The 27,985-nt window shown below is 47.1% G+C and overlaps 1 protein-coding gene across 4 annotated transcripts; it reads left to right on the forward strand.

Annotated features, from left to right (window-relative positions):
• Positions 1-29: 29 nt before the first annotated feature.
• Positions 30-9,555, forward strand: ss18 (SS18 subunit of BAF chromatin remodeling complex). 4 transcript variants are annotated; one of them, XM_040171071.2, is made up of 11 exons: positions 30-400; positions 875-951; positions 1,048-1,132; positions 2,144-2,300; positions 3,454-3,684; positions 3,854-4,024; positions 4,342-4,419; positions 5,296-5,418; positions 6,789-6,919; positions 7,276-7,338; positions 7,998-9,555. In XM_040171071.2, exons 1-10 carry the CDS (start codon positions 332-334, stop codon positions 7,291-7,293), a joined length of 1,140 nt encoding a protein of 379 aa, XP_040027005.1. In that variant the 5' UTR covers positions 30-331; the 3' UTR covers positions 7,294-7,338; positions 7,998-9,555. The 4 variants fall into 4 exon arrangements, with proteins under 4 accessions (XP_040027005.1, XP_040027003.1, XP_077954707.1 ...); XM_040171069.2 differs by lacking the exon at positions 7,276-7,338; XM_078098581.1 differs by lacking the exon at positions 4,342-4,419.
• The last annotated feature ends 18,430 nt before the right edge of the window (positions 9,556-27,985 follow it).

The following is a 27,985-nucleotide window of genomic DNA, read 5'->3' on the forward strand; positions in this document are numbered from 1 at the left end:
TGGTCCATAGCAAGACTGTTCCACTGTGTGACCAAATAGGGGAACTCGGGATTCAATCAAGGCAATTGATTGTGGTTCTCAACCATAGAAAAAAACATGATGAAATATTTTAATACATTAGAAAATTATTTTAACAATAGGTATCACCCTAATATTTAAAAATGAAAATTCTCAACCACGTTTTCATAAATGTTTTAGACCCTCCCCCTAGAACGGACCACTGCATTATGGAATTGAATCCTATTCTAAACTGCTTCTACCGATTTGAGAAGTGTGTTTGCTACTTCTGAATTTTATGCTCACGTTCACTTTAATTTCCTAGAGTATCACCATGTCGGTGGCGTTTGCACCTCACAGGCAGCGCGGGAAGGGTGATATAACACCCGCTGGAATACAAAAGGTAATTCATTTGAGCGCGTCTCAGAATGGAGGCAATGGTATCAGACGGTGCTAGCGGCGGAGCTAATGTGTGTAGCAGAACCGCCTAACAGCGAATAGATCGGGGGCAGTTGTGCGGGGTCAAAGCGCGGAGAATATGAACGTCTGTGGAGTCAGCACGCCACGTGTGAACGACGGGTCTTCGTTCGATTAACCGGACTAGCGCTTAATTATATTTCCAATGAATGAGGGCCTGCGTTTTGTTAGCGGGGTACAGCTAACGTTAGCTAGCGAGACTCGTCTTTTGTTAGGAAGAATCGCACAGTCCTTTTAGTAAACCGCCTCATTCTCCCCGTCGTCTTCAAATGACGACAGAATAACCTCGTGGAATCCAAAGGGGGGGTCATACAGAACGGCCCCGTGCCCCTGATTGTAAATTGTGTGAACTCACGCACAATATAAACACGTGACAAATCTCTTAATTTGCTTGTTGCAGTTACTTGACGAAAACAACCAGCTCATCCAGTGTATAATGGACTTCCAAAGTAAAGGCAAAACGGCAGAATGTTCACAGTAAGTCATGGAAACCCCCCCCCCCCCCTCTTGTGTTCATTTTATGTTGACTCAAATGAACTTAAAACCTGTATTGACGACCGTCCACCTGCACAGGTATCAACAGATGCTGCACAGAAACTTGGTGTACCTGGCCACGATAGCAGACTCCAATCAGAACATGCAGCCTCTCCTCCCTGCTGTGAGTATTGGTCCTGAGTCTGAGTGAATGGATTGTAATGTAACAGTGTGAGCTCTCTGCATCATGAGGTAACGTTGTAGTTCACGTCCAAAACAAATCTTTTTGGTGTTTGCTCGGGTTAAGCACCTAAACAATATCCACACAGTCTTTTGGTAAGGATTCTGGTCAAAGGTTTGAATGCATTTAAGTATAATGTGATGTCATGTTTTTGCTTTTATTGTCAAATCTAGTCTGTCTACAGGTTGTCAGGTTGAATGCACTGGCGTGTTCCTAGTATCAAAGTGACTTGTTGAACTATTGTAGACTCTACTGCTCTATGTGTGCAAAGCCAGTATGAACTTGTTATGTTTGTAAAAAGTACATTTTTGTAATTTGCTTTAAACCATATTCATTTTCTATTTAGTGATTTCCTCAAAGAACTTTAAAAGCACAACAGTTACAAAATGTAAAGAAAGAAAATCGACAGTAAAATGAAATTAATACTTTGACGAGTGTAAAATATATTTGGTTTGAAATTAAATAGCTGAACCTTTTCAGAAAAAGGCCCTTTGTGCTGAAATGTGCAAAATGTTGCGGAGAAGATGTGCAAAAGTTAATTTAAAGCTGCAGTGTTTAGAATTGATGAATTGGATAATAATGCTATGTGTTAAACACTTTTAGTCATTGGCGATGCATTTGTTATAACTTCATTGAGAGCGACTGTGGGTGAGTGGGGAGCACGGTCGTCCTCCAATCAGAGGGTTGTTGGTTCGATCCCAGGCTCTGCTAACCCGCTTGTCGTTGTGTCCTTGAGCAAGACACTTAACCCAACATTGCTCCTGTAGCTGCGACTACAGCGTATGAATGTCAGTTACTGATGTGCAGGTGTCAGCTGGCATCCTTATTTAAGGTACATCTATTATCTTAGTATTTTTACAGACATCTTGCTTTTATCTACTTTGGTTTCGCTTGCGTCAGATGTGTTTCTCGTGCGCTGATGTGTGTTTTTGTGTCTGTGGCGTGCGTCTGCAGCTACCCACTCAAAACATGCCCATGGGCCCTGGTGGGATGAACCAAAGTGGACCCCCCCCCCAGCCTCCTCACGGTCACAACATGCCGTCTGAGGGAATGGTCAGCGGTGGCCCTCCAGCCCCCCACATGCAGAACCAGATGAATGGTCAGATGCCTGGTAAGTGACCCGCTCCTCACCTAACCACCCTTGTTTCCCCCCTTTTTCCCCCCTTTCCCCTGCTCCTCTCTCAGTCCCTGTCTCACTTGGGTTGCCTAGCAACACCAGCGAACTGTGAGGGCGGTCGCACCGCTGAAGGATGATGTCACCCATTTGCCTGCATTGGTGGTCTGGAACTTGACCTTCTTTTTATCTTTTTTATAAGAGTCAGGATTTATTTCAGTCTTTTTTGTTTTCAGATGTTTTATTGTTTTATTCTAAAAATAAACGAATTGCTGTAAAGGATTGTAAATTCTTGGATCTTATTAGAAACCAGAACATGTTGCAAGTGGAGGGTCTCTTTTTTTCTACTGGCATGGCAGCTGCACTTCAGTTGTACCATTATGCGCCATGGTGTTTACTGGGAAATTAAACAGTAAATATACGTTCATAACATAATGGTTTTACTTGTAAGCTTTAGGTGACTCAAGGGTGGGCATCATCTCGCCTTTTGTAGCTCCCACATCACCAAATAGTAAATAATAGCTCTATTGAAGGTTGTTTTCCCTGGTAACTTCCCAGTAGCGTCACAGAATCGTGTTGCTCTGGTCTGAGTCAATGGTAATTTCAATGTGTTTCACCCAGATTTAACTTTGTCACAGGTGGCAAACGGTGGATACTTACGCCAAAGATCGTTCCCACACAAATATCAAAGATTCAGTTGCTTTTTGTGAATCGCTCAGCTATAAATATTGCAAGATGGATATAAAAAGAAGATGACAACTCGAATGCAGTGGTGGGACAGAGGTGCAGGTTATAAATGACAGTTGAACGTAGTTTGGATCGGCACATTTAACACAGGACTAACGGCACGGGCCGCTCGTTGCCCCATTCCCACTACCTGCCGGATCGGTGCTGCACATTTGCAGAAGAGTACGTCACACCTGTGGTCAAACAATCCGTTACATTTGTGTTTCACTAAAAACAATTTCTTTTTTCTAATAATTTTTTATATATATTTTAATCTCTCTCACACACACAATGTATCTGCAAGAAAAGTAAGGTGATAATTTTTTACCAAATATGATAATGCGATGGAAGTTGCACACAAGTTTCTGTACTAGATATCATTGTTTTTAAAGTCAAGTCACGAATCGTGTGTGTTGTTTTCCAGGGCCTAATCACATGCCCATGCAAGGTCCCGGTCCGGGCCCCAACCAGCCCCCAAACATGCCCAGTGGCTCTATGAATATGCCCCCCAGCAGCCACGGCTCGATGGGCGGTTACAATCACACCGTCCCTTCGTCCCAGGGCATCCCAGCCCAGAGCCAAATGAACATGACCCAGGGCCAGCCCATGGGGAACTACGGGCCGCGGCCCAACATGAACATGCAGCCCAGTCAAGGTAAAAACAACTGATTTTGTTCATTTCCGCTTATTTCTAGTGCTGTTTCACCTACTTGCCTTTATTGGGGCTTCATCATCCAGCAGCAACGCATGAGCCGAAGACTGCTCGTACGTTTTCGGGCACCTGGTCCGGTTTGACCGTTTGACTCTTTGTCCGTGCGCCGCAGGCCCCATGATGCACCAGCAGCCGCCCTCTCAGCAGTATAACATGCCTCCTGGCGGTGGTGCACAGCACTACCAAGGCCAACAGAACCCAATGGGCATGATGTCCCAGGTCAACCAAGGGAACCACGTGATGGGGCAGAGGCCAATGCCGCCCTACAGACCCCCACAGCAAGGTATACCCCTCAGTGTGTCTGTGACGTGTGCAAGTTGTGAGCGTTGGCCTTTCTCCTTTCCTAACCCGCCCTCCTGCATTTCTTACTCTTGTTCTTCTCAATTTCCCCTATTTCCACCTCTGCAGCTCACAGACATCTTGATGACAAAACATGTAATCTAAAGCCTCCAATCACACAACTAGTCAAGTGACCAAAAGAAAGCTTTCTAACGAGAACTAGCGGCAAGGAAATCCATCCTCTCCACTCTTCCCCTCACACAGCCAATCCAACAACACCTTGAATCTACTTGTGTGTATGTTGTGTGTATGTGTATGTAGGACCCCCTCAGCAGTACCCAGGGCAGGAAGACTACTATGGCGACCAGTACAGTCACGCAGGACAGGGAGCCTCAGAAGGTAGGAGAACCCTCCAGTCACTTGGAGAAAACCAAGAGAAAATAAGCCCAGGAGTTGTGTTAAAACACAAATGATGCAAAGAGACTGTGACCAAAGCAATATTTCAGTTTCTTCATTATTTTCTGGGAAATCAGAGTGACTTTGGGCTCTAATCAAGGACAAAATATCACCTCTATTTCTGAGGGAAAACCCACATGCGAGAGTGCACCGAAGGGGGCTGCAGTCCGAGTTAGGAGCCACCCAGTCTCGTAATGCCATCACCCCCCCCCCCCCCTCACCCCACCGTGGCAGACGCTTCACCTGTTGGTGTGAAAGAAAGCTCAGGGACAGTCTTGTGTGAGCCTCGCGAGTATTGGCTTCGGCCAATTTGCCAAAGTACTGGAAGCGGACTCGTTTTTCTGGCGCTGCACAGATTTAGTGCACACTCGCCTGCAGAAGAGCAGCACTTTGACAATTACTTTGGAGAATTATGCTTCCACGGCATTATCCTCTAAATATCACACCGTCTCCATCTTCAAGCGTTATGGGGTGGTATTATTACATAAACCGCCACACTGACAAAAGTCCCAAATGCAACAGATTCCTAATGAACAGCTCCTTTTTCTTTCTTTCTCCAATTAACATTTACTTGCTTTGTTTTTTTTTATTTTCTTATTTCTCTACTGTCTGAACTATTTTCCCCTTTGACCTTTTTCAAACACATCTGTTTTTTCTCTTTTGAAGTATCTGCCGTCCGGCCCTTTTTTTTTTAATCCCCAAAAGCCTCCAAAAGAAAAAGACCAGTTCTTGAAACGTGACGGGCTGAAAAGCTGCTGTCTGCTCTGCCGTTGTGGTTGTGACCGCGTTGCTCACATTGCCTACTGTTGCCCCTCGAAGGTAATGCCCAGTATGGCCAACAGCAGGAAGCGTACCAGCAGGGCCCCCCCCAGCAGCAGGGCTACCCTCCCCAGCAGCAGTATCCGGGTCAACAGGGCTACCCGCCACAGCAGCAGGGCTACGGTGAGTTGCTCGCCCATTTGTCCTGCAGGAGGCGCTATCGGCCCGCTTTAGCTCCCCTTGTTTTTCTTCTTCTTTTTTTTTTTTTTCTAAGCCGCCGACTGAGAATTCCCCCCTGAGTAAGTTTGGTGGTCGCTGCCCCTCGGAAATGTAACCGTGCCAACCGCATGTCGAGGCATCATCAAGAGCGAGGAATTAAAGGGCCACCTTAATGAACGGTTGGGGGATTGGAGCTCGGTGGAGGAGGAATTTAATCAGGATAGTGGCGGCTGGCAGCACATTAGCATTTCTCCGGGTGCTACAGTTTGATGTGACACTCTGTTCTGAGGGAGTGGGAGAGGAGGTTTGGCTGATGGGTACAGACATTGGGCAAAGTGTGTGTTGACTGCCAGCCAAGCAATTTGAACTCTAGTTTTTTTTTTTTTTTGCATGCGAGCAAATATTTTAATCGCGAATGTATGAATATTACATTATGTATTAAGTACAGTGGTTCTCAACCTTTTTTTTAAAGTGATGTACCCCCTAAAAAACATTTCCCTTTAAGGATTTTTGAATGGAGTCGTAGAAGATGGTGTTTTACAGTCACCATGTTCATAGAAATACAAGTCCGGGAGACTTTTGAGCAATTAATTCACCTATTTTATGTTTTGAACTTTCTCTGACCAGATGCATTTACAATGTTTCCACGCGCTCTTTTCGTTCTTCATCCCATTTCTTTGCCCGGATCTTGTCATCGCTCCCCCCCCCCCCTCCTGTCTGAGCCAGCGGTGGTGCTAGTAATGAGCTTGTGGAGCGGCAGAGGCCGGGAGGTGAGATCCATCTGGCACACGCCGATGTCTTCTCTCGCCGGCCCTCACAAGGTCACGCTCAACAGCGCACGGCATTACCGGCTCGTAACGATGCTGCGCGAGCCGCGTTTGACCCCGGCCAACAGTCGCGCTTTGCGTGGTCCTCCGCGGCACCTGCGCAGATCGCTACAGTGCACGGGGGCTGATGTTTTATTTATTTCCTCCTTGATGTCTCCTTGCATTAGGAAACCACCGCCCAGCTCAAACCCGACTCACTCATTTTCACTCGTTAGCGAGTCAGACCCGCAGGCAGCCTAAACAAATGGGTCTGACACGTCCACCATCCCGTCTTAGTCACCCATCTACTTTTTCATTTTTATTTTCTTATTGCGTTGAGTAAATATTGGGGAACGGAACTAGTCAAAGAGCAAAACATGGGCCGTTTTCACTCCGTGTACCTTTTTGTCTGAGTCCCATCAATAATAATAATCGTGTGGCCGAGATTCTGAGTTGACTCCATTCCAAATGCTTCAGGTGGACTGTTGAACATACGTCCGTTTCATTCGAGGTGTCCGTTTGTCCTAGGCCCGGCGCAAAGTGCCCCCGGACAGTACCCGAACTATCCTCAGGGGCAGGGACAGCAGTACGGGGCGTATCGCCCTCCTCAACCCGGGCCGCCACAGGGCCAGCAGCAGCGCCCTTACGGCTATGACCAGGTGAGTATGCCCAAAGCACCGGACAGTCGCAGCGGCTAGTTGACACGTTTGTCCCTTATTTATTCAAGTTGTGTATTTTGTGCAGTTAAAGGGTAACTATTAAGAAATGGTATCTTTTTGCATGCTGACATCATGTTGGGGGGTTAAATCTGTTCTTCCCAGAAGCGTGTATGTTTTACTCTTGGTAATATTTAAGGTTAAATACTGAGGAGTAAATGAGGGCTTTACGAGGATTCTTCCTTAAACGTGATGCAGACTGCTGTTTAAAGGGGAGATCTATTTGTTGCCCTGTATTTCCTGTGGTCTTATGTGGGGACCACAGCTACACTTTGATATCTTTATCTTTGAATATTCAGGGGCACATCAGGAAATAAAGACCCGGGGATTTGAACCCCTGACTAGCTCTGTAAGAAGCAAAGGTAATGGTTGCTGTGAAGACCTCAATGTCCAATCTAGACGTTTGACCACCTAGCCTTAATTTGCATTTGTTTTTTATTATTCTGTCTCTCCTCTGTCTTTATCTTTACTTCACCTCTCTTTTTTGTTCTTTAATATCTTAAATTTAATTTTTTTTTGGTACTATTTTGTTATTAACCAGGGGTCGAATTGTAGGTTATGAGGTCCAGAAACACAGCATGCTTAGCCTGCAGAGTGTCCTTAGTCTCTTCAATTTCCTGTCCTGGTTTTTATCACAGTTGTGCTTAAGATAACACCTTTTTTACATATTTAAATTGAAACGTTTTTTATATCAAAATGTCTGCTCCGAGTTTTTTTCATAATTTGTGTCCACTGCATTTTGCATCCATGCCAAACACATACTTCGACCCCTGTTTAGAACTGCATCCCCTCCTTTTTGTTGCACTTGAAACAAGTGTCTTGTGTCCTCAGCCATGTTGCTGCAGAAACGTGAGGTAAACGCTAGAACATAAGCGCTCTCTAGTTGTGAGGCCTTGCTGCCACCTGCTGGTCAATACCAGCAAATACCAGCAGCCACACGTCACGCTGTGCATCATACCATGCGATAGAAGCCCCCAGATGCTTGTTCAGTGACACGCCTCTGTCCCATTTCTCCCCGCAGGGCCAGTACGGGAATTACCAGCAATGAGAGATGGTCACAGCAACCCACACAGCTCCGCTCTGATCTCCGTCTGAACTTTGACCCCCCCCCCCGGTCAAATGCAAAGCAGACCTAAACGATGGTTGTAGCTCACTGGGATTCTCTCAGACAAGAACATGCAACACTCAAAAATACAAGATGCGTCTGCCCCCCCGCCCCCCCCGTCTTTGGGCTCTGATCCTCGCCTATGAAATGTATTCTGTTTATCGTGTACATTGACCCTGCGCCCTCTGATCCAGTAAGCCTCAAAGCAGCAATGCCTTAAAAGTGGAACTGCCTTATGCTTTAGCATTGCCGATTGTGAAACGGGCTAACGTAACTTTGGATATCAGAGATGAATTTAAATGTACAGTTTAAATCTACTGTGGTGCATTTTTTTCTCTGTCCTTCCGCTCCTTGTTCATAAGAAGCAATAACGCCAGCACCAGGGAGACGTGTGTGTGTGGGTGGGGGGGTGGAGATGAAATAATGCCCCAGACCAACTTCCGGCTAGGCCATGGTACTTGTCTTGATGTATGTGATGATGTAAAAATATATTTTATGCTTTTTAGATCAAGCTAACTTTGTATAAGACGTTGGAAACTAGTACTATAGCTATGTTGCTTATTTCATGTGTATGTGTCAATGTTTTTTTTTTTGTCTTTTTTTTTTAGTGATGACCCCATCCAGCACATTGTTTTTTTTTTGTGTGTGTGTTGAGTTGTACTTTTGAACGATTCAGTTGGATCTGCTACATCAGTGAAGTGGGCACTGTAAGATTTCTTTTTGTGTAAAAATGCAACATAAATTGACATGCATGGAATTTCCTTGAAGGAGAAATGCAGTCATGTCTAAAAAATGCATTGTGTGTAAAGCTGTGTATTTAAGTTGGTGAGAGGAAAAAAAACACCCAACCTTTATCAGAATTTGAACCACACAACTTGCCAGAATAATGGCCACTGGCCCTTTTATGGACAGATGTGCCCTATGATGTGATATGTAGCAGATGCCACCGCAAATTGCAAGTCAATGCTCTCTGGGGCCCTTTTTCCTTCTACACAAGCACCTCCGTCTTGTCCGTTGACTGCAAACTGGTGAATGGAAGAGAACAAAGTTGGTGTAATAAATATTTCTGATAGGGACTTTTGTTTTGTCAGTCTTGACAATGCTGGAATTCCCTTTGAATAAACGTCAAAGTTGATGTCAAAAGTGTTGTGTGTGTGTGAATAACATGGATTGTTACTGTCAAATATGTAACATAAGATGTGAAAAATAATGTTCTCAAATGGATTTCTTAATTTCACAGTAAAGACCGGTTGTGCAGTTTTATATCACTGGCTTGATATTTGTTATTATGGTGCATATACTTTATTTGTCCCATATGTACAGCGGCGTAAAGAAGAGGAATTCATTTGTCCTCCGATATTGTTTATATTGCTGTTTTAATATTAGGCGTTTGCCCCATCCAAGTGGTCACATGTGTCATGGCAATGTATACCTGTACATTACAATAAATCGCAAGAATCTTTAATATATTTGACTGGTCTTATTTATAGCATTTGAACCTTTTGAGATGCTGCACATGACCTCAAAAGTGCAAAATCATCCATCTCAAAATGTGACCGTGCGACGCAATCGTGTCTTCATCCACTTTCTGTTAATCACTTCCCGGCCGATAATGACCTGCTCCACTCAGCGGCGTGCCTGCTCCGTCCAGATGCATCCAGAGAGGTCCACGGCACATTTACACCCAAAATTACCTTCCGCATCCCCCCCCCCCCCCCCCCCTTCTGCTCCCTCCAGAGAGGCAGAGGGACTACCTGTCACATCGGGGGGAGTGATACAGATGGCGCACCAGATGTGCGGCCGCGGCGCGTGATGGCCAGAGTGGTGTGGAGTTAAGGGGGCCACGAGCTGGTGGCTCGTCTTTGTGGAGATCAGGACTGAGTGTGTGGAGAAAAGCAAAGCGTCAACTTTTGGAGCGTGTGTGTGTATATATACATATATATATGTATATATACACATAAAACTTGTTTGTGTAAACCCTGCTATGGTTTAGTGGCGTCTCCTCGTCGCCCCCTCTGTCCTGCTGCTCCACAGCTGGCCGCCCCACCCTTCCCAGCTGCCACTGGGGCTCCCCCCCCTCCCCACCCAGCCCCGGCCCCTTTGCTTGGCAGAGCCGGCGTTTTGGGCGCCCCCCCACCAGTCCTCCCTGGCAGCTGCCGCCCTCAGCTGCGCTCTCGCAGACGGTATTGGGGTCGGACAAAGTCACTCCTCCTGCGACTGTGTCTGGGGCCGCTGGGGGAGGATGAAGGGGTGGCAAGGAGACTCTCCCCCCCTTATGAAAGAGCTCCCTTTAAACGCTCAATGGGCAGAACATGGGCCTAAGAAGTGAGGCGGGGGAGGAACTCTGCAGGAGTGTGCAGCGATGCACTGAGGGGCCTTTGGCTGTGTTCTTCTAAGTGAGCTGTCATGAAACAGGAGATCATTACTCCGCACGTGTTCAAAGACGGCAAAAAAAGTGAAGTGGCAGCTTAAGATTATTATCTTGTTCAATATTTTGATAATTATAATTCGGGGCACCTTTCAGAGGAGGCTCCTAACCACCGAGGGGGAAATGACACCGTGATCATAGCTGGCAGCAAAGATGTGATCTCTCTCTCTCTCTCTCTCTCTCCCCACTAACTCACCCTTTCACTCTCTCACACCGGCACTCTCGGTGTGACAGAAAGTCTATGGGGAGGTATAAGAGGTAGTTATGGGGGGAATGCAGCAGGCTCCACGGTTTAATTGGAGATGTGTCACACTAAATAAATGGTGCAAAAACAAGCGCTGGCTGGAAGCTTGAGGGAGGGGCCTTGGGGGATGCAGCCCGTTTCATTGGGCAGGAGCTCTGCAGCGCTCCGGGGTGAAACGGGGCTATGCACCGCCGAGATGGCCTCCGTGAGACTACAGGGGAGGAGAGGAGACAAAGGCAGCCATTGCACTCTATTGGCACGGAGGAGACGGCGTGGGTGAACCCCTCGACCCGCTTGTTCATTCCTCCAATGGAGCAGCGCGTCGTCGTCCTCATCTGCAATTTGTATTTCTGCACGCCGGCTGCGGCGGACCCATGATTGTAAAAATCTCGGCCTCATTTGCTCCCAAATCTTATGTGTGTCAATTTATGCTTTGACAAGATAGCCAACAGCCTCCAGCCAATCCCATTCCTCCGTTTAATCCATACATGACCTCCAATCTAAGCAGCAGAATGTGTTTTCCAATATGCTCGCAATATTGCTGTAGCTGTTTTCTTGCTATGTTCATGCAGCGCGCGTGTGTGTGTGTGTGCGTGCGTGTGTGTGTACCTCAGATTCCAGAGTTCATGGCACGGGTTTTGATTTACCTCCACAGTGTGCCGCAGTAATTGGATGTGACACCATCCTCTCGGCTCTCCCTGGGGGATATAACAGCAATCTGACTATTACGGCCCCAGTTATGAATATGTCACGACAGCAGCAAACAAAGGCCTGTGATTCGGATAAGACTCTGTATGTTGTCTCTACGCCGCAATCTGGGATAAATGCTGCAAGGGCAAATCAGTTTTCTGTAAAACTATTTGCAGTGTTTACAACGAATGATTAACTGCCATTGTTTGGGGGGGGGGGGGGGGGGACGTTGAGCTGATGATCAATACTACGTGTTCATCGTTACGTCTGCCAGATACATACTTGCCAAACTGATTTTTTGTGTAAACTGTCAAATCTAGTTTTCAAAAACAACTATAAACCTTTTTTGGACCTGACACACAGAAAAGGGGCGATCCCCCCCCCCGGACAGGCGTTGCTTCGCATGCATCTGATGTGCGGCGCTTTGTTTAAATCCCGTCGTTCGTTGAGGGCTCAGCCATCAAATCAAATTGACTGCGCTGTTTTGTATGTGTTCTAGTCTCATAAAAGTAGTCTGTGAGTGAAATAGCAGGTATGCTGATATCAGTATTCCCGCCGCCTGCATAATTGCTGTAATTTGCTTTCCCTTTGGGTAATCTGTAAACATGGCTGTTTTGATGTTTTTGGCATCCTCCATTGGCTGTGCTCTCCACTCCTCCAGCAGAGCCCCCGTCCCAGCCCAGGGTGACACAAATAGATCCTTCCCCAGAAGGCGCACGTAGTTCCACGCGGGCGCGATCAATACGGCCCGGTCGCCACTGGAACTACGGCGGTATTAAAAGCGCCCCGTGAGCTCGTTCTCGCCACGCCGGCGTTTTAGGGAAATAAAGCTATTGATCCTCGGGGGCCTCTGGCGGCGCATTAACCCGGGTGCACAAATTAGAACGTGCTCATCTGGACACATCTGCCCGCCACGCTCCCACAAAGCCGGTACCGGGGAGAGAAAAGAAGGGGGTGTGAGGCCTGCTGCTTCCCATGATGAGTGGAGCCCCACTTGACGTCCATGTCGGAGCGGGGGGGAGGTGTCTGGATGCCCGGGACTTCCATTAGAGGCCCAGGATGGTGGCACGGGTCGATGGGGTACGGTTTGGTTGGGGGTAATCCATCTCAGATCGGTCTGGTTCCTTCACCCCGATGTAGAGAGAGAGAGGGTGGGAGTGGGGGGGGGGGGGGGGTGACCCGCTGAAAACCTGAGCTCCTGACTGGAAGGACAATGAGTGAAAGCCTCTGAACATCAATGTGTTGGAAATATTGTAAAACAGAAGGATTTAGTACAAGAATAAACGGTATATTCACTTATTATTTGTTTGCAAAAGGATTAAACAAGTCAGTAATTATGTTTTTATATTTGACTAGGAGATCACAGTCCGGATCCACAGAGATAAAAAAGGTTATGTGCACTATAACGCCTGCGCAATAACCTACCTGTGACTGTGATCCAAGCATCATTGATCCCGTCTCGTTTCCCGCGAGGATCGTGGCCAAGACAATACATGCATATGTCTTTCACCAGCTCCCCACACAGACCGAGACACTGTTCTTTTTTTTCTTTTCAGCCTGCCCTACCAGTGGGAAGCCTGAAGTTCTCTGCCCCAGTTCTCCACGTCCTTGAGAGTTGTGCCTTCGGGCCGGGGCTGGCGGTGTCCCGCGGTGCACAATGTGTGCTTCTCACTCAGGCCCCCGCTGCACTCCGCCGCCCCTGCATGGCTCTGGAGAGTTGCCAAACTCCGAGGGGTTGTCCGTGCGAGTGGGGTGGAGTGTGCGCTCCAAACATCTCACTTCCTTCCCCCAGTGACGACCCACCGGATATAAATCACTGTCCCCGGATTGGCCGACTGCACTGAGGATCTTTGGAAGATGTTGTCGTGGAATAATCAGACTAATGGCAGCAAACAGTGAGAAGTGATGTGCAAGTGACTGAGGAACATCCAGTGTGATGTCAGCTCAGTGAAGTCATCAAAGGCCCAAAGCAGATTTGAAAGACAATGAGGAGACGAAAAGAACAACATTCAACTCGCTTGATGATCAAATTAACACGAGAAACGGAAACGATAGCGAAAGGTCAAAATGTCGTAGCTCTGCGTTCGTCGCGTCTTTGAATTTGTTTCAGTACAAATGCATTTTTGTTTATTTTGTAATTAACATGCATATTGGCCGACAGCAAAGATAAAGATCCGTTTTCTATATTTCGTCCTTGGACCGTGCGCCTGGGGAATTCACTCCCCCCTTTCCCCGGCTTAGGCGCGGGGAAACGGTGGGATAAGAGGCTATTCCCTAAATAGCCCGTGGCGAGAGGTATCCTGATTAGCATGCGGCCTGCTCTCTGGCAGCAGTCCTCCAGGCCACCAGCGCTATCACTTACGTGCTGTTTGTATTTGTAGTTGATAGTGTGTGCTGTTATAATTGGAACGAGCTCAGGAACCTCGTTTGCTTTTGATCCGCTGCCAGCGACTCAGAGCGCTAGTGGGCCACAGCTCTCACCTCAACGCTCCCGGTGGATTGTGGGAAACTGCAACGCTTATGTTCTAAAAAAAGCGCCTGACAGCATCTCACTCAAGGTCGAAACAATAGAATGGTGAAAGTGGGGAGCGGGAGAAAAAAAGGTGGTCACACATATTGGCTGTGACGTTGGATCTTGAGTGAGGAGCTGGAAAAAGGCTGTTGAGCAGAGGCAAATGTCAAATGACCCTGATGATGTTTCAAAAGTTCCATTAGACAGGGAATATATGCAAGAATACGTGGAATTATAAATCAAAAACACCTTAGCATAGTGGTGAACTTCTACAGACATCCATCCAAACTGGTGATGCACATGAGAAACCTGCTACAGGCCGATCGAAACAGTACAAGTGCTGCAAATAACATTCATGATGTCATCCTCAGACTTTTGTCTTGGTTGGATCGGTGGCAGCAGCATGAATACCACAAACTTTTTTTTACAATAATTGTCTGAACACAACTTCATTGGCAAATACATTGTGTTTATTGTTGCCGCCTCCCATTAAAACTCTCCTTCTGTTTCCACCAGTTGACCGCTTTTAATGTGAAGCAGCACGAATAGGAATTGGAGGCAAGTTAACATGGACGATCCCGGTTGCTGATATCAGTGAGAATAAATGACAAACTGAAACATTTGTTTCCTTTGAACCGTCCTGCACAGAGATTAGAATCCAGGGAAGACAAAGCAGACTCTGTCACTGTGAACGCTGCTTTAGGAGGCAAATACAGAATGTGAATTCACGATGTGATCATCATCATTTCATGTAAATGGAATTATATTATTCCAGCTTTAACAATATATTTATTTATATTTAACAATACATGTAACTGTCCTCTGAAAAGAACGGGAAACTGAGAGCACTGAATGGAATTCAGCCATCAATCATTGTATTATGTACACCCATGTGTTCCTCCTCCTGTTATGTGTCCCAATGGTATTGCTGTTTAATAACCCATGCACTAACTTAATGCATCATCATTTCTGCGATTCCACAGTGTGACTCATCCGGACCTCATCAACAACCCACATTGTCAGATGTAAAGAACGGGATGCAAGAGTCTGTCTCCGCTCGCTCGGTGACGTTTGTACCGTTTGATTTGCTGCCTCAGCACTTTTCCGGAGTGGACCAACTCCTCCTGCGACTTGCGGGAGTTTGATGCTCCCTCGGTGCCAAATGCCAGCAGGCCTCTGAAACTCCTAAGCTCAATATTTAATCAAGCGTTGGGTAACATTTGCTGTTTGATTAGGTAAGAGGATTCCACCTCCCAGGGTCTCTGATTGCTTTGAAAATATTTGGCCCAAAAAATGAATACTCCCTTTCGAACTGTGTGCTCTCGGCACCGGCAAAAGTTTATAATTGTCACAGATTTGTACCGTACTCTCGCCTTCCGTCTCCTCTGTTTCTCCCTCTTCGAATTATTACTAACATTATTGTTTGCAGTGCCGTCCTGATTATTAACGTGTGTGTGGATGTTACTGCTGTCCTACACAGCGGCCTCATTATTGTCCGTATCCACGAGTCCGTCTTGTCGCATCGTAATCTTCCAGGACTGTAGAAATCCACGGGAGAATAACCCTGATGAGCTTGTTCCAGGAGGGCATTACCACTGGTTAAGTACAAGCACCTGCTAAAATATTGGCAATTAGGACATAATTAGCTGCTAATGTATTTCTAATCCGAAGCGGGCCATAGATTTGTCTTTTTCTGCGTAGACTCCCTTTTTTTTTAATGTTCTCAGTTGTTATTGTTTTCCTCAGGTATTTGTATCCCGAGAACATTGACTAAGTGCCCTAGTTCATCATATGCAAATGGCTTATTAATTACACATGCATTATGCCCGGATTCAGGAGACATCAAAGGGCCTGCGAGTGTTCAGATGGTCCCCCTCTGTAACCCACTCGGGTTACAAACGCCTGCGTGTGCACTTTCCTTCATGCCTTTTCAGGCAGAATAACCACATCCTCAATTAAAAAAAATTCACAGGAACCGCTTTCTCCTTGCCTCCTAATATTTGAGAAACACCTCCGGTGGTCTGCGGCTGTTTGGTGACTGCAAATTGCAAAGAATCACTTGAGCCAAGATTACACAGCACTATTAGAAAGCAGAGCGACTGTCACGCTCTCTTTGCAGCAAAGCAAAACCAACATTTGCTTTATTAAACGAGAGAGACCCAGAGTGCGCTCAGAGTGCCACCGGACTAAGTTGCGCCAGATCCCGCCATTGATTGGCTCCTTGATTGGCTCCTTGATCACCATAATACAGTTTTAGTATCAATGCCTCAACCCAAGCTTCAGGCATTTGTGTTGTGTGTCTGCAGGTTCGCTGCGTCTATCTCTCCCCGGTGAGTTCTCTGTTAACGACCCATACAGCAGGTGTCCGAGTGTGATTTATAGAACCTATAATGTCTCACATTGATTAGCAATGGAGACCTAATGGGATGCCAACCATCAAATTCAGGTTAAAGAGGGGGGTAAAAAAGCCGTTCCCACCAGACCTTCGTAGCGACGTTCTATGTCATGATGCATCCTCCTTTTGCATGAATATCAGAATCCCAGTCTAGCCAATGAGATGGTGGAGTCTGCAGCGTGCAATCACTGTAACCCTGGGCAGTCCTCTGTTATCTGCCCCTGGTGGGCTGCTCCGACTGGGTGCTGCTAGCATAATTAGCACAGCAAACACTTTGATGATAAAATGGGTAGAAGAGCATTTCTTCCCTCCCCTGCCTGCCGGATTTTAACAGCGTTTATTGATCTAATTAAAATAATTCTGCTGTTAATGGTGTGTTTTTTTTGTTATGGAAAGGAGGCGTTGATTACTGACACTTAAAAAGATGACATTTGATTTCAAGGTAGATTTCTTGCATTGTTTAGAATGAGTTACAACTGATGTTAGTACTTGGCACCGGCAAACAAGTCATCTGATTCAACCACACAGGAAAGATGAAAACATTGGCGTTATTGACATTGCAAATAAAGTGCTGTGGGTTTGTGATGTTGGAGCCCTTCTTTGCTCCTGTGAAGCAGCGTATAGTGTACATCAAAGCCACCAGGTGGGGCTGAATCTTTCTCATATCAATCCCACTTTGGGCATCTTTGCTGCAGATCACAGTAGAAAGAGCTTAAACAAGATGTTATTCTACGGCGTTTTTGTATGGCACTTCCAAAACTATCATTTCTCATTAGGGGAGCAAACTGCTTGTGGTTGTCCTCATTACTAAAAAGATAGAGCTCTACCCCCAAAGGTAACTTCATCAACACCAGAGACAAATCTATCTTAGGTGCTCTATTTATATTTCTGACTCACTGCCACAAAGATTTATTCTGCATCCCTGTCAATCCATCTCTCTAATGGGCAATGGCATCCTTTTTAGTGTGGGTGGTGTGTGTGTGTGTGTGTGTGTGTGCGTGTGTGCACATTTTTTAGCACCAGGATTCTTTTATTTTTTTCAGACGTGCACACAAAAACAAGTACCTCGACGTCACGTAGCCTCTAAAGAGAGTCATCTTTTGATAGAGAGCTCAGATGTCATGTAATTAAGATAATGAAAAAAATCCCATTTGCCATTCCATGGGTTATTAATGTGGACTAATGATGCTCAGATCAACTGTAAGATGTCTGCTTGTTATGGGGTTAATCTCCTCATTCTCGCTAAAGCCATAAAGATGAACATCTTTACACAGAAATGGGCTTCATGAAAATCCCCCTGAGAACTTCCTCCCAACTTCATAAGAAAGTTTGAAGGACCAAAAATAAAACTGCTGCAAAGACTTGCACGGTCATTTCTGCACAACGTTCAGACACAGCACAGTTTTTAATCTAGATTATTTGCAAGGCATCTCTGAGAAAAGGTGTAAATTTGCAGCACAAAGACTGATGTTAACGGATGAACATTTGTAGAAAAGCATTCAAACACATTTGCATTTCAAAGACAGTCAAAGTACAGTAGAACTTGCATTATATCACAACAGAGCTATAACGAATATTTCTAATTGTAATGTATATGTTTTGCTTTGTTAGTGTACTTTCAAAAGGTTTCAGGTTATCATCAATAAACTTGGAATCCAAACTGAAGCTGCGAATGTCTAGAAAGTGAAATACGTAACATAATAGTTTGTTGTCACTAAAGGTCACTGCCGTAAACTCTAAATTAAGAATGCTAATCGTTTCTGCTTCTCAAATGGACAAATTCACGAGGAGTAATCCGGGTTCGTGGGGGGTGGACGACCTCCTAATACATTGAATTTGCAAATGTCATGGCTTCTGATGGCTCTATCATGAATGCTGTGATCATTACATTGTCATTAGGTAGCAAACTTGGTTGCACCTCGTTAATGCACACAAGCCATCTGAGGAGCTGCAGACAATGTTGTGTGCTGGTAGTGTTTAATGAGGGTCCATATTTGCATACTGGCCTCCACCCCCACTTCCCACCCAGCTCTCATTTATAAAAATAAATCACATTAGAACATCACCAGCTAATAAAGTCGTCTCCGGCCCGCATCCCACGTCCCAGCGATGGCCAAATCTCAGTGCAGGAAACACAACAAAGCAGTCTCTCAGGATTAGAGAAAACCTATTATAGAAAATCCTCATATGGCACGGCGGCATTCTTCATTTTAACGCCGTGCTGCTGAAGTTAATCATGGCTGTTGTTCCTCACGCTACAATCAAATGATTTATCGAGAAATCTCCAATGGAAGTTGGAGCAAATGTTTAAAGTCAGCCTATCAAATAATGCGACCACTTAGAGAAGTCAGATTTAATTAGATATCCCATCACTGCAGATAGAAGTAAAATAGGAGCGTGTTTGATTTTGAAGTAGTTTGTAATCTTGATTGCACATAATTGTACAGGATACCACCTGAGGCGAGCTCGTATGACTGCCATTCCTGCATTATTGAAAAGCTTTGATTTTGAGAAGAAAAGATCGTGGCTTTGATTGTGAAAGGAATGAAATTAATAGCCGCGCTTGGATTTTAAAGTCAAATCTGGCGAAACCTGTTTTAATTGCTTGAGTGCTGACTGTGAACATCACTGCCCAAACTCGGGAGGTCAAATGCTACAACCTTGTGAGGGTGCTTTGTCCGCCGTCGGTGTGTGCGCCCGTTAACGCCGTCAGGTCAGAGCCCGCTAAACAAACAGCGTGTTTCCAAACGGGGTGTGTGTGCGCGCGGCGCATGCGCGCCCCGTGTCAGTCCACCCAGGACCACCAGTGGCCCCACTTCGCGCACTTACTTACTCTTTGGCTCACTCCATCCTTCCTTCATGCTCAAATTGACACTCGGTGCAGAGGCAGGCAGGCGGGGGGCCGCTACGCCCTGCGCCTCCAGAGATGTGGCCCAGCTGTCAGCCGTCTAATCCAGTCCAACCTCCCCCTGAGCCGGGCAGGAACTCCGGGCTTCTCCCCCCCCCTCCTCATCCTCACGCCTAGAGGCACCGCAAACAACCCCCCGCCGCCCCCCTCGCCATCGCTCACGCACAGCAGGCCGGGAGGGGACCACTTTGCTAGTCAAATCAGTCTTGACCGTTCTTCATAAATCAAGTACAACCGTGTGGCGGCACACCCCAAAGCCCCGCTGTCCCCGAAGGACAACAGGTTATTGATGTTGTGTTAACGGTGCCTTGGAATATACTGCATTACATTTCACAAATACCTGTTAAAAAATCGTTTTTTTTCTTATTTTTAAATAATTAACGTCATTTGTAGCACAACCAGAGGAGACAATTTGAACCTTTTGGTTTCCAATTAGCTCTCAAAGACGACCTGCCTGTATCATCTCCTTTTTACATCATCGGTGCTACTGTTGGCCTTGTTACTATGGAAACCTCTGTACGGAGTAAATGGCGTATTGGCAAATATAGACACACTAGTTCAGGCAGGAGTGAGACTATCCGATTCAGATGCACCATCTCACCTGACTTTGCGCCCGTGCATCTATGTAAATATGTGTATTACAACAAGAGACAATTTTGTAATACATATCAATATGTATATATTTGGGTGGGTGTTTGAGTCCCGTGGGCTTGTGTGTTTTGTATGCCTGCATTTTGTCTCCCCACGGCATTTCCAATATCCGTCTTCCTGTAGATGTGTTTGATGTGTTTGAAGCCACGCAGCATACCTTGGAACATGACAGTAAACATGGCAGAGGCCCCCCCCCCCCCTCTGTGGAGGGCTGATGCACGTCGCCCCTCAGAAGTGTGTGACGGGTGTACAAACCAAACCCGCCGGGCCACGTCGTCGTCTCCTGGGACGCTCCTCTGGCTGCGCTGCGCTGGCTGACTGCATGTTGCTCAATGCTGTTCAAAATCCACCGTCAGCCCCCCCCCCCCCCCCCCCCCCCCCGAAGAAGAGCAAACTAAAACGGGAGACTAAACAAAGACAGCAAATGCAAATGGGCTGGTGACAAGTTATGGAACCCACTTAACTTGTTATCTGACCTCGCTGCAGCAGATGTCATGATATATCCTGCTCCAGTGTTCTCACTGTGTTTCATCCCTGGAAAATCACTAGTGTATGCCTCCCGCTTGCATCCCTGGGGAAATTAAGAGGCACACTATGTATCTCGTGAGGATTCCCTCCAAGAATGAGAATAAAGCAGGCAGCATGAAAGAGTAGTGTTGGTGAGGGAGTTATTGGTCTGGCAAAGCGATTGCCAACACATCAAAATAGCATGGGTGTTGAACAAGACCGAAACTTGCACCATTTACACCTTCCAGAGAGAGAGGGGGGGAGAGAGAGGGGGAGAGAGGGGGGGAGAGAGAGGGAGAGCGCCATCCTGACATAGAACATTTCCATAGCCACATACGCACAGCGTGACGTGAAGTGCGAGAGTCGGCGCTTCATGTCAGAAGGAATTTTGAGAAGTGACATTTACAGCATGTTGACATGACAGAGACGCTTTGAATGTTGTTTCTGGGATTCATGAGATAAGTCATTTGTGTACAGCAGCAGTCTGGTGATGCTTTGAAAAGAGAAGTCTATGATGTGGGACGGAACATTTTGAGTGCGTCGACAATTTGACAAAATAGTCAATAGTTCACGGCTGTAATCATGCTTTTTGCCCGAGTTTGTCACTGAATGGGAATGATGTTACAGCCTAATGACACTTGTCTTTGTTGTCCCCTGGGTTACTGTAACAGACATACAGCGTTGATTAGTCAACATCCATTCACAACATTCTTGTTGTGCTGCTTTTACGTCCCCAATTCTAAAGGAAGAGAGACACAGATTTTATAAAATAAGCTTAACTCAAGAAGGGGGACAAAGGTCTCTGTAGGTGACACACTGAGAGATGCAGAAGGGGGAGGCTGTATGAAGACCCTCGTCATTGGGGATTTGTTATTAGAGGCCAGCAAAAAGCACACATCAATTGCACCCATGATGCTGAGTCACTTTGAGTCTTTTCTAAATGCTAAAATATTTGTAGTGGGTCCCATCGGAGTGACTGCAGAGTCCTAAAAACGCTTTGAATAGATTGGATGAGCGCAGCGGGAGCAGGGAGGCTGAGTGAACTGGTTACGCTGGGACAGAGATGCACAGTGGACTGGTTACATCACGCCGTGTGAATGACCGGGCGCTGAGGCGGAATCCACAGCAGGCTGCGGCAGAATTTGCTGAGCTGAAGCCGCTCAGACCGGCAAGCTGGACATTCAAAGTCAAACTCGCCGCCCGGATCACAAAGTCAACGACCACTGCGCTGCCTGGAAACGCAGCTTGCGAGATCACGGCCTGTTGTTCAGGCTGCGCTGTGTGTCTCTTATTCTGCTGATGGGTTTATTAGAAGCATCGGGCTGTTTAATTCACAGGCCTTTTACAGGAAAAGGAACACCGTTGGTTTGGCTCAGTGGTGTGATCTTATCCCAGTTGTCCATCGACTATGTTGACATTAAATGAAATGTATTTTAAAGCCGAGGCATGTTCTAATTATATGACTTCAACGGTAGGAGCAAGTCTTGATGGACTGTGAGGGAACTCTACAGAAAAAAAGCAGAAGCTGCAGGTGTTTTTGGCGAAAGGAGGCCGGAGCTCACGGCACCGCGGGTCCTTCTGGCATGCTAATAGCTAATGTAGCTAGCATGCTAAGAGGCGGATCGTGGGAAGGAGTCTCATCCAGCTCAAAGCGTTTGTTTTGTGGAGTGCAGTGAGACACAAAACCAACCCAACTGTGCAGGGTGCCTCTCAGACAGGTGAGTAGCCTGTAGCCATGTAAGTGTTTCATACCCATGCCCACACACTGATGAGCTCACCGGATGAAAATCTCGACAACCTCTTGGTTGCCTGGCAACGCGCTTGGATCTGCACGCTGAATGTCTGTAAAAACATAGAAAAATGCTTTTAAAAAAAAGACAGTAAACAAACCAATAACTATGGAGTCCATCATTTGTTGTTCTAGTTAGTGGATAAAAGCTGCCGTGGTTTATATTGTTTATGCATGTACACCCAGCCTGTGTTTCCGTCGTTGATGATGTCAATCAGTGCTTTTGTCATTTGTGCTTTTGTTATTTATAATTCGTTGCGTGCAGAGACTGGAGGGCGCTGCCCATCTGCAGGTTTGGACTTAAGAAGTTTTGTTACTGATGTTGTTTTATGGATGTATATATTGACATTTAATGCAATCCAGCTTGTATCCCCCTCGCTCCCCATTTCTCCTCCTACAATACCTCGATGTTCTTGTTAACAGTGGGACAAAGTATTTGGACATGATTTTTAAAATTTCAAACGTTACCCGGATTGCCGAGTGAACCCCGAGTGGCGGGATGGAGATGGAGGTTGTTGGAGGAGGAGGGCAGTTCATTGAGGTCAGGTTGACAGTAAAGAACAGATGAGGTGGGGCGGCTGAGGGATGTTCTGTAGGTGGGATATTGTAGGAGGTGGAGAGGGGGTGCAGGGGGGCTAAGGGGGGGAGGGGGGCGGGGGGAAACTAGGCCAGTGTCCAGACTCAGAGCTCCAAAGGCCCCTGGTCCCCGGATGCCCCGTGTCAGGCCTCTGACAGCAGAGATGGGACTTTAACACAGAGTTTTTCTCTCCTCTGAAGAATCCCCCTCCTCCTCGACGCGCTCACCAGTCAGAGTTTGAAGAGCGAAATGCTCTCGTTACAATAAGGAGGGCACATGGCTTGGGACCTGAGGCTTTGAGTGCCGCCTCCTCCGCACCCTCGGTAGAATGAGGAGCTTTCCTGCGAGTACTGTGCATTTTCAAAAAGTTGACGCACAGTAAATAAAATTCTTCAAGCGATTTGACGCTGCTGGGGAATATGACAATACAAGATGTGTCTGCTCTTGTGGGCTGTGCAAAAAAACACAACCGCCTGATTTAGCATGGAGACACGGCCGGCCGCGAGTTGAATCTGAACGTTCCCCCTCGCCCCTGCAGTCCGTTCGGCTCGCTCACACCCCCACAGACCAAAGCAGACTTATTGTCGGGCTTAATCAGGTGGTCTGTTACCTTGGCAATTAAAGCCTTGTTAGAGATATAAAAGCGTGAGACTCAAATGGAGAGTCCCTGGCGAGTCAAACCACTGAGCAAATCCTTAAACCAAACAACCTTCCAGTGGGAGTACTTCTTCTCCAAGGATGGATGTTTAATTATCTCTGCTTGTTTGGGGGGGGGGGGGGGGGTGCAAGGAAAAACTGTTTCACTCCCGCATGTTTGTCTTAAAAGCTCATGAGTATTTATTACAATGAATTCAAGTGGCAATCAGTAGGCTGTGTTTGATTGTCACAATGTATTGACCTAAGCTACTGAATATTATGAACCGCCTGTGAGAGAATCTTTCATTGTCGAGTTCACTGTGAAAACAAAGAACCAAAAATACAGAGATAAACTATTCAGTCTCATAACGGTAAATTGATCTGGTGTTCTTAATTTGCTTTAATTAATCAATCTTTAAAACATTGCGGCTAAGTATGATCATTTATCGTTTATTCCCAATTGATGAAAAACACCTACGTATAACGAACTATTTCCCCAAACGAATGTTCTCTTTTTCTAAATAATGCAGCAGATTTCAGCAACATGAGGTGATAACTTCTCATTATTTAATGACATTACATCACAGCTGTGCAGAATGTTGAAGGGCTTATTCTCCGAGTACCAACTCCTCCTTCGGTTCGGTCCAGCTTGACTCTTTCCTCCCAGAAAGGCCGTTACCACCTATACTTCCTTTCCTTGTCTCCTTTCGCCCAACGCTTTGTCGCTTCCTCCTTACCTCCGGTGACATACTCCTCTAAATGGGCCTGGCATGCATCCCACTGTCTAACAAAGGTATATGTGTGTGTGTGTGTGGCGGGTGAGGGGGGCTGTTTAGGGAGGTGGGACCTTCTCTGGGACACACTAATCAGGGGCAGGGAGACGCTGGACAGGTGAGCGGGACGGCTCGCTACAGCCCCTGGCTGCTCCTTAGCGCGAGGGTGGAATCAGCTCCATCCTTTGTGGCCCGGTCAACTCCTTCATTCCGCCGTCCCCGGATGCCTGCTCCATCGCCGGGTCGCGGGGGCCTCCGGTGGGGGGGTGGGGGGGAGCGGCGAGCAGCTGCTGTGCCGGGGGAGCCTCCTGAACGCGCCTTCTGCCGAGCCCCCCCCCCGCGCGAGTTAACCTTTTCTTTTAATTAACGCCGGCCCGGCTCCCAAGGCCCAACTCCCACCACCGCGGCCCAGAGAGAGCTTCTCCGGGCTCACGCAACTGCCGGGGAGGTGGGAGAGTCCTCGGGGAGCGAGGGAGGTGGTGGGCGGGTGGGGATGTGATGAAGGTGAGCGGGGTGAGGGGGAGGAGGAGGGGGAGGGATGAATAATGCGCGCGCGGTCTGGGAGTCGGGGTTCGTCTAATCCTTCAGAGCCTTATTTTTTTATCCGCATGCCTTCGCACAACTTCAACCAACCAATCGTTCCGCACAGCCGTCTCTTTTCCAGGCAGGATCGCAAAGTAAATTGGACGTGCTGATGAGAAGATGGCTGCCCCTAATTTGCACAACAGCTCATTACTCTGCATGCGAGGCAAAAACCTTTGGCTACGTAATTGTTCACTGGGTTAAAATACAAAACACTTTGTCTGACCTGTAGAGCAACTTATTTAATGGATTGTTTTCGGTTGCTCAGTACATGCATTTTGGATGTGTGGCGGAATTGTCCCTGTGGGTTAAAAGCCAGAAACAATTGTGTTTGTTTTAGTCTAATGATCAATTCAACCTCAGCATTAGCCGTGTTCTCCATGCATGTTTTGTGTATTCATTTTGAAAAACATGCTTAACTTAATTATTCAGTTCCGTGTGCGATTCTTTGAACCTGCTAATCAGACATCGGTGGCACTTGGAGGTGAGTCTGGCTGATTGTGTGGAATGCTGTGTATGATAAGGGGCTCTACAGCGCACTTACATGCTGCAGCTTAGTTATAGAGGAACGAGTGGGCTTGATCTCATCTTGCAGTGAAGATCTCCTAATGAGAGAGTGGTAATGAGCAAAAAAAAAAATCACTCCCATCCCGTAAAAAAAAGAAGAAAAAAAAAGGTGTTGAAAGGTTTTCTATCCTTTCCTTTCATCTTGTGCGACGGTGCCAAGTGGAAAATGTCCATCTTTCACCGGGAGACTTTTATGTCCGTCTTGGCTCATGGTAACACCCCCGGGGATTACTCTCTCTTGGCACGGCCACGGTGGTCACCATTTGCTGGAGACGGGCTGCGGAGGTCAAAGCCATTTGCGAAGGACATAAAACCCCTAGAATGGTTTTTGATCACACCATGAAACCGTCCCATTGTGGTTAAACGCTGCTCTTCTCTGTGGAGGTCATTGTCATCACGGGCCATTGAAAGTTGGGCTGACAGCGTGACCCTGCAGCCCGTTTAGCAGTTGTGTATCCTGGACGTTACAGGCGTTCCAGCTCGTCCAGGAGTGACGGGTGTGAAATAACTCAAGAATGTTGTCACCGAAAGCCGAGGCGACGCCCCGCGGCTCGGGTCGGGATACCGCGAGACGGGGCTACGTCTGACACCGCCACCACCTCGGGTTTTATGATGGAGTAAGCAAGGGGAGAACTGCCGGGACCTTCTCCTCATGAAGACCCAGAGCAAGGGCACAGCCTCCCCAGCCCCATAGATCAGCCAGCCCTGAATGTCAAACCGCACAGCAGCCGCCGCGGTGCCAGGAGTCCCCCTCTCGCTCCCTCTCTGGCCCGTGATCGGCTGTCTGGTGACACCACTGCGCTAATGACCCGGTTTGGGAGTTGCTCCGCGGGGCTCCTTGGCTTGGTGAAGACGGAAGTTGCGGGGCTATCCAGCTGGAAGGTCACCGTGGACGACCACCTCGCTCGACATTCCCTTCACTTTGTAGACATCCTTCGGTTTGTTGGACGGATGTTGGCGACACGGAGGCCGCCGCCAACCTTTTACCCAAACAGGCGCGGCTGAGCGGCAAAGTAGGAATAAACGGGTGTGCGTCCCCTGCTGTTTTTGTCATTACATGCATTAGTTGTTGTTAGAAAGAGGCCTAATGTTTACGCAAACTGCATCCATATGATACGTGTTTTTTTTTTGCCACGGTGTTTAATTGCCCTGCAATTTGGATAACAGTGAATTTGGAAAGCGAGCAATTCCCCTTTCTTGCCAACTCCGAAACCATCGGGGTTGTTAGCTCTCTGTGTTGTTTTTGTTTCCTTTTTGTGTTTTCTGTGGACGTATGTCTCCGTGCTCGGAGAATGTCTTTGGTCACTCGCTATCCGGACTCTCTTTTCTTTTTCTCGGCCTCAGGAGCTCCAGGCTCGTCGGAGCAGAGCTGGAGTCCCAGGGGTGCCCTCCTCTGGTGATGGGGGAGCTGCCGCGACCTCGCTCATGCCTGGTGTGGGTGGCATCCAACCGGGGAGACGCACAATGGAGAGCGAGACTGAAGACGGCGATGCTTCTGGTGGACTCTCCCAGGACTCAGCCTTATTCTCAGGGTCACGCATTCCAGCAATCTCTGTAATTATAAGCAAGTACGAGAAAAGTTGAATCTTCTGCCTTTCTCGAAAATGAACGTGCCCCGCTCCTCAAGGGAAACATTCACATCTCAGAGTTCTAGTAGCTGGATAGGTTTTAATGAGGCAAGTCAAGTGTGTGTGTGTGTGTGTGTGTGTGTGTGTGTGTGTGTGTGTGTGTGTGTGTGTGTGTGTGTGTGTGTGCGGTTGGTGCACATGCATGTCTGCGTATCGGCCCCGTTCTAACAAGCGTAATTGACCGACTGGGCTTTTAAGCTGCCGTTTTTTTTTTTTTTTGCACCCTCTGCGAGAGAATTCTACTAAATAGCCTTCAGTGATTATTATTTCTACAGAAGACACTTCATTTGGATTAAAACTTTCTGCGGGTATGAAAGTTCAGTTACTTTTGACTCTTTTTTTGTTTTTGGACATGGATGTGCAGTCGGAGGCGAGCGGTCGGAGGGCGAGCGGACTGCGCGCAGGTCAGCGTGAGCTGCTGGAGGGTCGCGCCACCCGAGGGCCACTGGTTCCACAGGGGAGCGCTCCCCCCCCGTCCCCCCCGCGGAGCGGCAGAGTGAGATCTGTAATGCTGCAGCACGCACACTGGCTGCGGCGTCTCCCTGTCTAACTCAAAGCAACGGGTGGTGAAGAACAAAAAACAACTGCTCAGTTTTACAACAGATGCAGGAGGCCAAGGCGACTCGACTGCGCCTTTGCGCGTTGTTTGGAAATTCCCTCTTCCGAGCAGCTTTTGAGTCGATTAAGTCGTCCATGTGAACTGCTAAAACAGACATGTAGGCCTACATGAACAAATAGCTGGCTTCATTCTCATAAAGGAACGCGCTAAATGGAAATTTCCTGGCTGGCCTTGTTTTTTGCGACAAAACATGTCCCATTTTTTACTTCTTATTCTATTTTTCTCATTCACCCGTTTCATTTCCCTCGCGCTCAGAGGTGAGACATGAAGCAAAAACCTTTTTGTTGATTTTCATTGTGCCTATTTGCTCCCAAAAATGTACATTTGATTCTACTTTCCATATTTATAAAGTCATCCCCGAGGGAGCCGCCATGTCAGACAGTTTGTGGAGCATCATG

The sequence above is a fragment of the Gasterosteus aculeatus genome, chromosome 3, assembly GCF_964276395.1.
Source record: "Gasterosteus aculeatus chromosome 3, fGasAcu3.hap1.1, whole genome shotgun sequence".
Lineage (NCBI taxonomy): Eukaryota > Metazoa > Chordata > Actinopteri > Perciformes > Gasterosteidae > Gasterosteus > Gasterosteus aculeatus.

What these genes read in the sequence shown, in the direction of transcription:
- ss18 (XM_040171069.2), top strand. Translation starts at nt 332, where the DNA reads ATGTCGGTGGCGTTTGCACCTCACAGGCAGCGCGGGAAGGGTGATATA. An exon ending in GAACATGCAGCCCAGTCAAG is followed by an intron (nt 3,685 to 3,853) that starts GTAAAAACAACT and finishes CGTGCGCCGCAG; the next exon opens with GCCCCATGATGCACCAGCAG. An exon ending in CTACAGACCCCCACAGCAAG is followed by an intron (nt 4,025 to 4,341) that starts GTATACCCCTCA and finishes ATGTGTATGTAG; the next exon opens with GACCCCCTCAGCAGTACCCA.